The 12,289-nt window shown below is 32.9% G+C and overlaps 1 protein-coding gene across 4 annotated transcripts in view; it reads left to right on the top strand.

Moving 5' to 3' along the window:
• The window catches only part of TBC1D12 (TBC1 domain family member 12), a 74,495-nt gene that overhangs the window by 56,503 nt on the left and 5,703 nt on the right, over positions 1-12,289 (top strand). For all 4 annotated transcript variants that reach the window (XM_074373920.1, XM_074373923.1, XM_074373922.1 and 1 more), the window contains 3 exons: positions 3,430-3,510; positions 6,181-6,269; positions 7,239-7,310. In XM_074373920.1, the coding sequence (XP_074230021.1) occupies positions 3,430-3,510; positions 6,181-6,269; positions 7,239-7,310 (242 nt within the window). The remainder of the gene's footprint in view (positions 1-3,429; positions 3,511-6,180; positions 6,270-7,238; positions 7,311-12,289) is intronic.

The raw sequence follows: 12,289 nt of genomic DNA, 5'->3' as shown, positions 1-12,289 counted from the left end.
AAGGCTTCTTTTTTTCTTCCTTTTATTTTTTTTTTTTCCCACAAAAGGCAGTTTGGATTTTAAGGTTATTCTGTGGCTTGCTTTTTCCACACTGTAGTCTATTCTGAACATCCTTCCGTGTCAGTACATACAAATGTACCTTATATGTACTGTAGCTGCACTGTATTCCAGAGTTTGGCTGTACTATAATTTATTTAACCATTTTCCTAGCTATAGTTAAATCAAAGACATATATGTTAAAACCACATCAAGATACTGTTTTTTTACTCCTCAAAAGTAATTAAAATGAATGAAAATTATCCACATAAAGCATGACTGAAAATAATTCAGAACTATTTATCAAAAACTTTAAAAACATAACCTGTGACCCATTTATTCCGGTTTTAACACTCTAAGTGAATAAATAATTAGGATTGGGTACAAAAACTTTTCCACAAGGATATTCATTGCAGCAACCAACATTATATATAGTTGGAATGAATTTATAACAAATACCTAATGTTTATCTTTAGTCTTAAAAATGATACCAACTTTGAACAGCGTTATCATGTATGATTTATAAAATTGATTTTCACAAATATCCTGTAATGAATATGTCATTTTAACTGGACCTTTTTTCAATTAAAAAATTAGAATTTAAAGAAGAATCGAGTTTTAATTTAAACTTAGGTATTGTAATAGTTTAAAGTCTTAGGAATCGGTTTTGCATACAGGTGAGATGATGAAGTATTGGTGGCTATTTTAAATTTTGTTTACAATTTTGTTTTGTTGAGAACTTTGGCTTTACAATGTTAGGTGTCCTACTCACTCAGACATTAAAATACTGGTTAAGTTGGTATTAACCTTTTGTGATACTATAATCAAAAAATTCTCTTAAGCTTGAAATTTATAAGGTTTGAAATAACTGGGTGATTTATTTTCAAAGTAATGTTAGGTTTTCTCTACTAAACAATTATGTATTCGGGAATGGAATGAGTACTCATTCTCTTCTTTAGTGATGAGAAGGAAGCTAAATTTCGATTGAAGTAAATTTACTTTGGATAACCTTGTTTATTACTTTCAGTGGCTCTACTGGTGACTATACCTGCTGTATTGGTTTTAATCATGAAATTTATAACCATCTGAAAATAGTAACTGAGAATAAGTATTCTAAAGTCAGTCAAATGTGGTTCAAATCTTGGTTCCACTATATAATAGGTTTTTGACCTTGGGCAAATTACTTAACATCTGGAAGTCTTAGTTTTCTTCATCTGTAAATAGAGGTAAGATTATTAGCTATCTCAAAGGAGTGTTCTAACAGTTATTTTTGAAAAGAAACATAAAATTATAGTGAAAGTGAAATTTGCTGAAAGTGTATACAAATCATTATTGTCAGAAAATCAGAAAGTGAAACATATACTGATCTCAGAATATTCTCTGTTGAAGCCCAAGATACTTCTTTAAGTCTGCTTCAAGCTCTACATTGGTAGATACAAAATAAAATGTGTGACATATGGAGTCAAGAGTGGAATTGAACTGAGAGGCAGATCATCTTACTATAGATGAGCACTGTAAATCTTTCCTGGAGAAGTGTCCTTTGATATTTTGAAATGCATTGCCACATTTTTATTATTGGATCAATTTTGTGACTTTCAAAGGTGATCTTGGTTAACCTTTCTTCTTCCAAGACAGATTTTTGTTTGTTTGTTTTGGAGGGGAGATAATTAGGTTTATTTATTTATTTAATGGAGGTACTGGGGATTGAACCCAGGACCTTGTGTGTGCTAGGCTTGCACTCTACCACTGAGCTACACCCTCTCCCCAAAGACGGTTTTGAAATTTGAATAGAATAATGAATCTGGACATAGCTTGGAATCAGTTTGAAATCAAAAAGCGCAAACTTCAATTTGATACTTGATAACTACAAAAAAATTGTATATCTAAATTTTAAGATTATATCTACCTCATATATCAAATCATTGACGGAGCTGGGCACAGATAATGGAAAAATTTTTTTTAATTTCTTCTTTCCAAACCATTCGTAGAAATGGAAAGTGAACAGAAGGGAGAAGGGATCAGAATAGTAAGAGTCTTTGAAATATATCTAGTCAACTATTTTATAATGATCTGGTTCTTGGCAATATAAGAGTACTCATTATAGTACAGTCATACATTGGGATACTGTGCAGTTGTTAAAAAAAAAACCTAAAGCAGATTTATTTTACTGATATGGAATAACTTCCAATATGATAAATCAAGACACAGATCAGTGCATTTAATATGTTGCCACTTTTTTTTTTAAAGGAAACTATATAAATGCTTGTGGATGCATGTGTTTATTTTTAGAGCTTTAGTAAGAATAGGTGCATTGGAGGGAAGGAAATTTATTTTTCACTCTATACTGTTTTGTACTGTTTGAATTTTAAAAAAATCATGTTCATGTATTATCTTTAAAAACAAATACATTTTTTAAAAAGATTCATTGAAGCAAAAAATGTTCTTGATATTTGGGACAATATATAAATGTTGGTGTGTGGGCAAGAAATATTTTTTCCTGTTTTGTCATTGAAATTTACTATTTTTGTGTACACCAGAACTAATACAACATTGTAAATCAAGTATACTTCAATTTTAAAAAAGTGAAAAATAAACAATAGTATCTGCACTGTTTAGTTAGAAAGGAGGAACAATTAAAATTTGAGAACTGAGGGAAAATGTTTAGTTTTTTCTATTCTTGACATTTTAATCAGATTCTGCATTTGGAAGCACAGAGTGGCATTCTCAGAAAGTGATCAGGCACTTGAAGAAAAAAGATAGGGGTAGAGATTTTTGTATGTAGACCCTCTGGCCAAATCTGTGTAAAGTTCAGTAGCTTCAGATAGCAATATTATAATGGAGAAACTAGTTTCAAGAGAGAAGGAAATGAAGAACTAGCATTTATTGTGGGTCTGTAAGGTGTCAGGAGCTTTATGTAAATTATCTTTTTTAATCGTCTGTAACCCCATGATTAGGTGTTATTTTTCTCCAGTTTACAGATGAAGAAAGCCACGTTTGAAAGTGATCAAGTAACTTTCTTGAAGTTCCACAGGTAGTAAGTGGCAGAGCTGGAATTTTAATCTAGGTATGACTGACTCAAAAAAAAAAATCATGTTTCTGCTGTACTACAATGATGCTACTTTAGCAGAAGCATCTCTTCCTGCCTCTTACATGCATTCTGTATCGTAGCTATTTGGATGACCACTCTGCAGTGTTCTTCTTTGCCTTTCTGGTTGTGTAATGAAGTTTTGGTAGAATCAGATACTTCAGTTTGCCACATTTTTGATGCCTACTACATAAGGGAGACCTGACCTTATAATAGGATTTTTCTTTTTCTTTTTAAGAGTAGAAATAAAAATATGTAAATAAATTTCTTTCCTACTATTTATGAGTTTTTGTTCTTTTTTCCCCCAGAGCTTTATGAAATCTTCCTCTCAAGAGCAAAAGAACGTTGGAAAAGCTTTAGTGAAACAAGTTCAGAGAATGATATAGAAGGTGTGATTTTTTTTTTCTTTTCAATAAAAATTTCTCGAAAATCCAGTTGCTGAGATAATAGTGTGATTCCATGTGTCAGGAACTGTAGTAATTCTTAAGTAGGTGGTATTATCCTGAATGATGTAAGAGGAAACTGAGGCTCAGAACAGTTAAATTGTAAACGGTGAAGGTGTAATGTAAACCCAGATTGTTGGACCCCAGAGACCAGGATTTAATCACAACGATAAGACTAATGGGGTGCTGTATTTTTAGCCCAACTCTTACTTAACTTAAAGACAGATAATATTTACACCTCACTTGTGACCTCTTGTCTCCCCCCTCACTGACTTTAATTCACTCTCTACTATATTATTTATAATTCTATATTGCACCTTAACCTTTTTTTCATTTAATTCACACATAGATGTCATCTTTCCCTCTAATCTCATTCATTAGTTTTTTTCCTTGTCATTTTGGGAAAAACAAGAACACTTTTTTTCCTGTCATCATAGTTTATTAAAGTTAGGTAAATTAATTCAGTTATCTCTTGTCCTTGAGTAAAGGAGAGCTGTTTGTCTGCTAGTCACTTTTCTTTCTACTTCATAAAAAGCAAATTTTTCTCTTGCCTGTAAGTAAAACTCTAGAAGTTAACGAATGTGGTTTAGGGTAGAGAAATGGTACACATCTTAAGTGGTTTTCTGTGAGTATCTAAACAACTCTGTTAAATTCCTTGAATACTCTTTTTTTCTACTTTAGAAAAGTGAACAGTAGGGTGGGGAAAATTGACTAAAAAAGGTTAGGGAGAAGACTTGATTTCTTGACTCATCCCAAGACCTAGTGCTATGTCTGCTATTTATGGGAAACTAAAAGTACAAGGAAGAAGATATAAGAAGTTTTAATTGGCAGGGTCTCAGCCTGAGTTTTAAACTCATTTTTAAAAAGTATTAAAAGTATAAGAATTAAAATTATAAGCATTTACTTCTGAGACATTTTGCCATGATTAAATGGTAAAAGTTACACTTTAGTAGAAATTAAATATAAATGAAGAATTTTTTCAGTCAGAAGCACTGTTCTATTTAAATTGTTGATTTCTTATTCCTGAGTGTTTATAATTTGCAGTTGTCATTTAACTTTTTTGGTCATTATCTTTTCAAATATTCTGCCTTATCTCTCATCTCCTTCTGGGACTTTGATTATATGTGTATTAGACCATTTAACAGTGTCACATAAGTCTCATACTATTTTTTAAAAATTATTTTTCTTTTTATGCTTCAGATTAGATGATTTTTATAATCAAGTACATGAATCCTCTCTTCTCGTATCTATTAGATATGTCTGTTAAATATGTCCAATGAGTCTTTAAGTTCAGATATTATATTTTGTAATTCTAGAATGTCTACCTGCTTCTTTTGTAGAGTCTATTTTTCTGTGGAAATTCTTCATCTTTCTATCCCATACATTTCCCCCTTCATTTTCTCTGTTTCCTTTAACATATTTATAACAGTTAATATTCTTGTTTGTTAATTCAGAAATGCAAGTCTGCTTCTATTGGCTGGTTTTCCCCTTGATTATTAAGTCATATTTTCCTGATTCTTTACATATCTTAAAATTTTAAATTGTATGTCAGTCATTACATATGAAAAGAATGTATAAACTGAAGCTGATGTTTCCCCTGCAGAGGGCACATGCTCTTTTCTGTTAGGCAGTGGACTTATTACCTCAGTTCAGTCAGTAACCTGAACTAAGTTGGGGCAAGATTGCAGCTTTAGATAGATTTCATTCGTTTTTTTAAAGATTTTATTTTTAAATTTTGTTTTGGGGGAAGGTAATTAGGTATTTATTTATTTTAATGGAGGTACTGGGGGTTGAACCCAGGACTTTGTGCATGCTAGGCACACACTCTACCCCTGAGCTATATACCCTTCCCCAGATTTAGTTCATCTTGATTTTCAAATTTGTTGATAGGAAGAACTTTCTTATTTTGATTACAGCCCCCTCCCCCAAGACATTCTCCCAAGGACCATGTGATTTAGGATGATTTCATTCTGCCTCCCCTGCCCAGCCTCCTGCACTACAGTAGCACTCAGTTTTCAAAAGTCCCACAGGGGAAAACTAAATACACATTCAGTCTCCTCCAGGTCTTATCTCTCACATCAGACTTAATGTGGCCATAAAAAGCTCTCTGGTTTCTCCTTCCCCACCAGAATACCTATGTCATTGGCAAGCTTAGTCCTGAGCCCCTGCCCAGACTTGGCAGATGCCCCTAGAAAGAAAAATGGCCACTGGTGTCCCCTCACTTGGGAAATGAAAGAATATTCTTTCTGGAATTTAAATCCTCTAGACCTCTTTGTTTCACAGCTCTCTTGTCTTTTTTAAAATATATAATATTTGAAATGTATTTGTTTTTCCCTAGTTGTTATTGTGGGAGCAATAGTCTTTGCCCACCTTCTATTAAATCTGAAAGCAGAAATCCTACACTGTGTAACTTTCTGATAAATTTTTAGTTACTTTCTTCATATTAAGGGCTCTAAGTTTTACCAAAAGCTATGTGTCACTTGTTGAAATTTCTTGATTATTCAACTTTCATCTTTCCTTAAGTAACATATCTGCTATGTGATCATTCTGTGTTTACAGGATTGGATTTGGTATAGTCAAGTAATCATTTAAATTTTTTCTGCCTGGCAAATGCAGGTGTATCTGTTGCTGATCGAGAAGCCAGTTTGGAATTAATTAAGCTGGACATATCTCGTACATTTCCATCTCTCTACATCTTTCAGAAGGTGAGAGTTTCTAACCAGCTTGTAACTACTATTTTTTTAAATCCAAGAGAACAGGCAAAACTATAAAAATTAGGGACATTTAAATAAAAAAAATGTGAAACTAGTAGGAAAATTTTAAGGCATTTCTATTAGTTTTGTTTATTTTTGTTTTTATTTAATGGAGGTACTAGGGATTGAACCTAGGACCTTGTGCATGCTAAGCACACACTCTACCACTGAGCTGTACCCTCCCCTCCCTCTATTATTTGATTCCACTGATTGAATAGATTGCAGTTAGCATAGCACATAAAGATGCTTGATGAATTTTCACTGAGGTGAGTTTCTTTGTTTTATTTTTATTCTGTAACATATCTGAATTTTAACATTTTTGCCTAGTAAATTGTTAAAATATGAAGGAGTTTGTTCCAAAACTTAAACGTTTTCACAATCACTATTGAAATGGGAAGAAGTGGTTAATTTCTTGTGCAGTGGCTGTTATAAAGTAGCTTATACTTTATGAGGAGAGAAATAATTACATTTTATATGTATATATGACTCAAGCCTTTGTTCATGGAATCCTTCTATTTTAGGTTGATAAAATGAGATTAAAATTTTTATCATTAAGATTAAATTATTGATAAACTTAATTTAGTGTAGCTTGATGGTTTTCTTTTGCTGAAATTGTATCAAACAAAACAATCTTTTATACTCTTATTATACCAAATGTAGACATCTTTAACATTGTACACAAACTGTATAGCTTGTGTCCATTAAACTAGTTTATTTGGTTTTTGTTATTCACAATGAAATACTTTTTATCCATTCCTTAGAAAACATTTTGGTAGAGTGCATTTAGAATATTTTTGACAATGATTAAATATACTAAAACTAGTCATTTAGGAAGTATAAAGTTTATTAACATGTATTTTGAGAGTTAACTTGCAGACAATTATTTGTACAGTTTGACATTTCATTTTTCTCTTCTCTAAGGGTGGCCCATATCATGATGTCTTACATAGTATATTAGGGGCATATACATGTTACAGACCTGATGTTGGTTATGTAAGTATTTGTTTCAATCTGTTTTTTGAATATAAACATTTAACTGTCATATCTCATAGTATCTTATATTGTATTAGCTCCCAATTGTCTGTATCTCATGTTTTTTTTCTTGGTCCTGTCAACTTACCTGGAGAGGAATCTTCCCATCTCCTACCAGGGACTTACTAGACCGCCAGCTTTCTGGGAGAGCAGCTGGGGATTTCACCATTCAATTTGTAAATGTTTATTTATTGTCCCTGCTGTGGTGCTTTATCCTCTTCTCCCTAATGCTCCTTTTCCTGACTGTTCCTTTAGCAGTAAACCTCTTATGTTCTGCTAGGTTGAGGGAAAGATAGGCACCTGTCCATACAGGATAGGGGAGAGGATTTGCTCTTTCTATGGATTTCAGCCAATCCTAGTTTTAGCCCTACCTTTCAATTTTAAAAGTAGCTGGTAACTTCAGTTCCTGAGCCTTTCCGAATTTTATGGCTGAATTGGCTTACTGCTTATTGGCTTCCTTCTCTACATATATTTTACTATCAACATTCTACATTTAGTGAAGTTAAAATTTCTAAAATGCTGTTGACATCTTTTATCTACTTTTTATATTATTTTCGATTTTTTTTGTCCTCCTAGGACAATTTTGAAAAACATTTTCTGTTATTTTAGTTGGCTTTCGAAGGGAACAAAGAAAAAACAATGCGTTCAATTTGCCGTGTTTAACTAGAAATCGTAAAACCTTCATCTTCTCGCCTTTGTCTTAAAATAGAAGAATTTTAGAGCACTCACAGTAGGTAGCTGCCTGGTACAGATTATTTTGTTTGATGTTCATTTGTATATTCATCCATTCACTCAACAGATATTTATTGTGTGTTTATTGATATTTCCCAGGCCTTGTTCTAGGCATTTTGTTCACTCCAGTGGACAAAAAGAAAGATTCCTCTCTCTGATGCTTTTAGTTTAGAAGGAGGAGACAGACAATAAACAACAAATAAATAAGTAAATCATATGTTATATTAAAAGGTAATAAGTGCTATGGAAAAAGTGTGCCATAGTAAAGGGGACGAAGTGCCGAGTTTGGAGATGGAGCAAGTTGTAGTATTAAAAGAAGGTGATCAAGTAGTCCTTATGGAGAAAATAAAATTTGAACAGAAAATCTATACTCTCTTGCTCATGTGTTCTGTAATAGAATCATACAAACATTAATAATCCCATCACATTTTTAAGTTAACATTTATTTAAATTTTTTCATTATAAGTGTAATTGTCAAGGGTTTAATTTTCAGCACTTGTTAAATACATTTTAAAATAAAATGTATGTCTGTTTTAAAAAGTGTAGCCAAACACTTTAAACACTACAATGAGTTTATATATGTCATCATCCATTTAAAGAAAAATGTATAAACAATCCCTTTGTTAGTGTTCTACAGGATATACAAATTAATTAACTCATTAGATTGATGTAAAATGACCATGTTATAACCTAACTGGTAAAGCCATGCATGCCTCATTGGCAAACCAGTCAGCCAAATCAGACATATAAGAAGAGATAAAAATAGTATCAACTATATTAGAATACATATTTCGTGCTGTGATTTGACAAAAAGGTTTTTAACTACATTAATAAAAAATACATCTGAATCTCTAAATCAGTCACACCAAAACTTTTATCTGTGGAATTTCTTCAGTATATTTTGTAAAAATTTGGTAGTGGTTTACATTCTAGTTATATTTAAAATAACAAAGGGCACCAATTTGCATTGCTATCTTTAATTCATTTTCCTGCGACTCTCCATCAAATGTTACATATTGTTAGATAAAAGGTATGGAATGAAGAATTGTAATTGAATTTTGTAATGAAATGAAATGAAAATTGTAATTACTCATCTCTATTCTATCACATGATGGAATTCAATCATATTTCTATTTATATATGATAGGAAGCCAGAGGCTTTTCTAAAACAGTATTTAGAATTATCCTGTTTTGTATTTCATGCCTCAGAGCAATTCACCATAGTAAGTTTTGTAATGGGTGAGGACTGTGACTATCTATCATTTGCTTCTATGAATTTAATGACATTCTTAGGCAGACCATTTTAAGAAAAGAAAAATATGTAAATTAAACAAATGAATTCCCTTAAAATAATTCATGACTATACAGTGTGCTCTTTGGGAAGTCTTTTTCTACAGGGTATGGTTGTCCCAATTTAAGCCCACTCTATTTTGATTGTTGAATTGTGTTAGTTTCCTACTAGGAGGAAATCGTTCTAGATTACTTGTGAATAGAGTAAAACTCTTTGAGTCTTGAGTGTCAGCTGTCTGTAGGTCCTTTGATATAAGCTTTCTCCTTTGAAGCAAGGAGATAGGTTGCTATTATTTTGCCAGATTGTATCTGCTGGCACATATAGCGAACTGGGCCTGCACTATGGTGGGACTCCAAGGTGAGTGTATCATAAAAGTGAAGGTGAGAAGACCGATTAAATTTCCCATCATTACAGGAGTCAGAAACTGTAGACAAGAAGTCAGATATTACCATAAGAAATCTGTAAGCTTTGTAACTTTCCCACATTAATTTTTTTCATTGTAACTCTGTTTCTCAATAGTGATTATATCAGTAAAACCCCCAAAATAAGAAAGATCTGTGTGCATGTCTGCAAAGATAACAAAGAATGGGGAATCTGAGTAGATGCCCTCCTCCCATATCCGAGGCAGGCATAGGGGAAGAGAGGAGAGAAAGACTTCATGTGGCAGAAAGTAGGTGGGTTACACAGGTGCTTTAACTGGTAAAGTTTTATTTCTGAAGGTGAGTGGCCCATATATAGGTTTTTGTTTTTTTTTTTAATTACTGTTTGTTTCCCAAATTTTTACTTTGAACAACTTCAAACTAACAAAAAAGTTGTAGGAGTTCTGTTACCCCCTTTCCAGATCAAGTCAGAATCCTGTGTGGCACTTAGCTGTTGTATCTATTTAGTCTCCTTTAAATGCCTATTTCAGTGCATCATACCATGAGTTCATAAATAATACAGAATATTCAGAAAAATTGGACTCTAAAGATGTTGTAGATATAACTTGTTTCCTTTTCATATATTCAGAAGAGTGATATATGGTAAATCTGAGCTTTAAATAGCTCAGTGAACATAAAATATAAATTCTAAGAAAGCGTTGTCATTGTTTAATTGGCAGCATTTTGTCCTTTTTGTGATATGTAAAATAATGTTTCTTATAATAAACATATTGATTCAATTAAATATATTTTTAATCCCTTCTTTTGTTCTGCTACCCTTCTGTTACAGATGGTTAACAGTTTGCCCTTCGCATCCATTCAGCAAATATTTTGGTACTAAGAATACAACTGTGAATGAACAGACACAATCTTGTCTCTGTATGAGTTTCCTATTCTTGCTGTAACAAATTACTACAAACTTAATGTCTTTAAACAATTCAAATTCACTATCTGACAACTCTGGAGGTTAGAAGTCCGAAACAGATTTCATTGGACTCAAGTCAGAGTGTTGGCAGCCTATGTTCTTTCTGGAGGCTCTAGGGGAGAAGCCATTTCCTTGTCTTTTCCAGCTGCTACAGGCTGCCTGCATTCCTTGGCTCTTGATGCACCACCTCCAAAATTCAAAGTCAATTGTGTAGCATTGTCAAATATCTCTTTAGTCTCCTGCCAACCTCTTGTACTTATAAAGAGTCTGTAATGATTACCTTGGGCCCAGCCATACAATCCAAAATAATCTTCCCATCACAAGATCCTTAATTTAATCGTGTCCGTAAAGTCCCTTTTGCCATGTATGGTAGCATTTTCACAGGTTCCAGAGATTAGGACGTGGATATCTTCACGGGCAGATTTATTCTACCTACCACAGGCTCTGTCCTCATGGAATTTATATTCTAGAAAATCAAATAGGTAATTACTACAGAGTCTGCAAAGAGTACTCAGAAGAAGCCAGAGAAATAGGAGGAGAATAAAGAAATATTGGATCACAGAAGCTAAGGAAATTCTACTAAGAGAGTAGGAAAGTGTCCATTGGATTTTACAGTGAATATAATTGGTTGTCATGGCAAGAGACATTTCATGATAGTATATATAGTAATAGAGTGGGAATCCAGATTGAAGTGCGCTAAAGAGTTTAAAGGGAGCTGAGAAAGTAGACATAGTGATTGTAGGTATCCCTTTCAAAACTTTTTGCTGGGAGGAAGAGACAGAAGTATCATTGCAAATGTTCTCAGTGGCCACTGTATAAGTCTGTTATGCAAATCTCTACCGGAAGTACTTGATAAACTTTTTTTTTAATGAAAGAATCAGTATTTTTGCAGTAGCAGTTCTAATTTATTTATCTGCTCAGAAATGTGCAAGAGCTACTTATAACTCACAAGCAGACATCTATATAGCTGAGCCTTTTACTGAAGACCTTCCACAGTTTGTAAATACATCCTACTTTTTCTAATTTCCCCCATTATTCTCATAAATCTTGTGCTCCAACTGAGCTGGTCCTGTATGTCTCTGCTCACCTCCTTAGAATGGTTTTTCTTGATTTCTTTCTCCTGCTTTTCCCAGGAATCAGCCTTACTAGCCTAACCCCCACAACCTCTTGTTTCTTGGAATTTCAGCAGCACCTCTCATAGATCTTTTATTCTTAGTTGTTCTCGTTCTACCTCAGCAGATATGTTATAACAATGAGGACAATCACCTCATTTTCATTAAATTTTGTGAGTTTATACTTTGAAAGACTTCAGACAGAGAAAATGAAAACTAGAGTAGGATACTGAGATAGGCTTTTGTATGTAGCAAGTAAAAGGTGATACTTTTTTCTTTTTTCCAAAATTTTCTGTAATGCTTTTTAAACTATAAGAACAAGAAATGTAAAATTAGGGAGAATTTCATAATTTTTAGTGGTTCTCTATATTTACCTTTGTTAGGAGATAAAAAGAAATAAGAAATCTTGTTTAATTCTACTTTGTAATATCACTTTGTCATTTTTGAGGAATATGATAAAA

This window comes from Camelus bactrianus, chromosome 11 (genome assembly GCF_048773025.1).
Source record: "Camelus bactrianus isolate YW-2024 breed Bactrian camel chromosome 11, ASM4877302v1, whole genome shotgun sequence".
Classification (NCBI taxonomy): Eukaryota; Metazoa; Chordata; class Mammalia; order Artiodactyla; family Camelidae; genus Camelus; species Camelus bactrianus.
The sequence above is the reverse complement of the archived record's forward strand: the minus strand, read 5'-3'. Positions and strand labels throughout refer to the sequence as shown.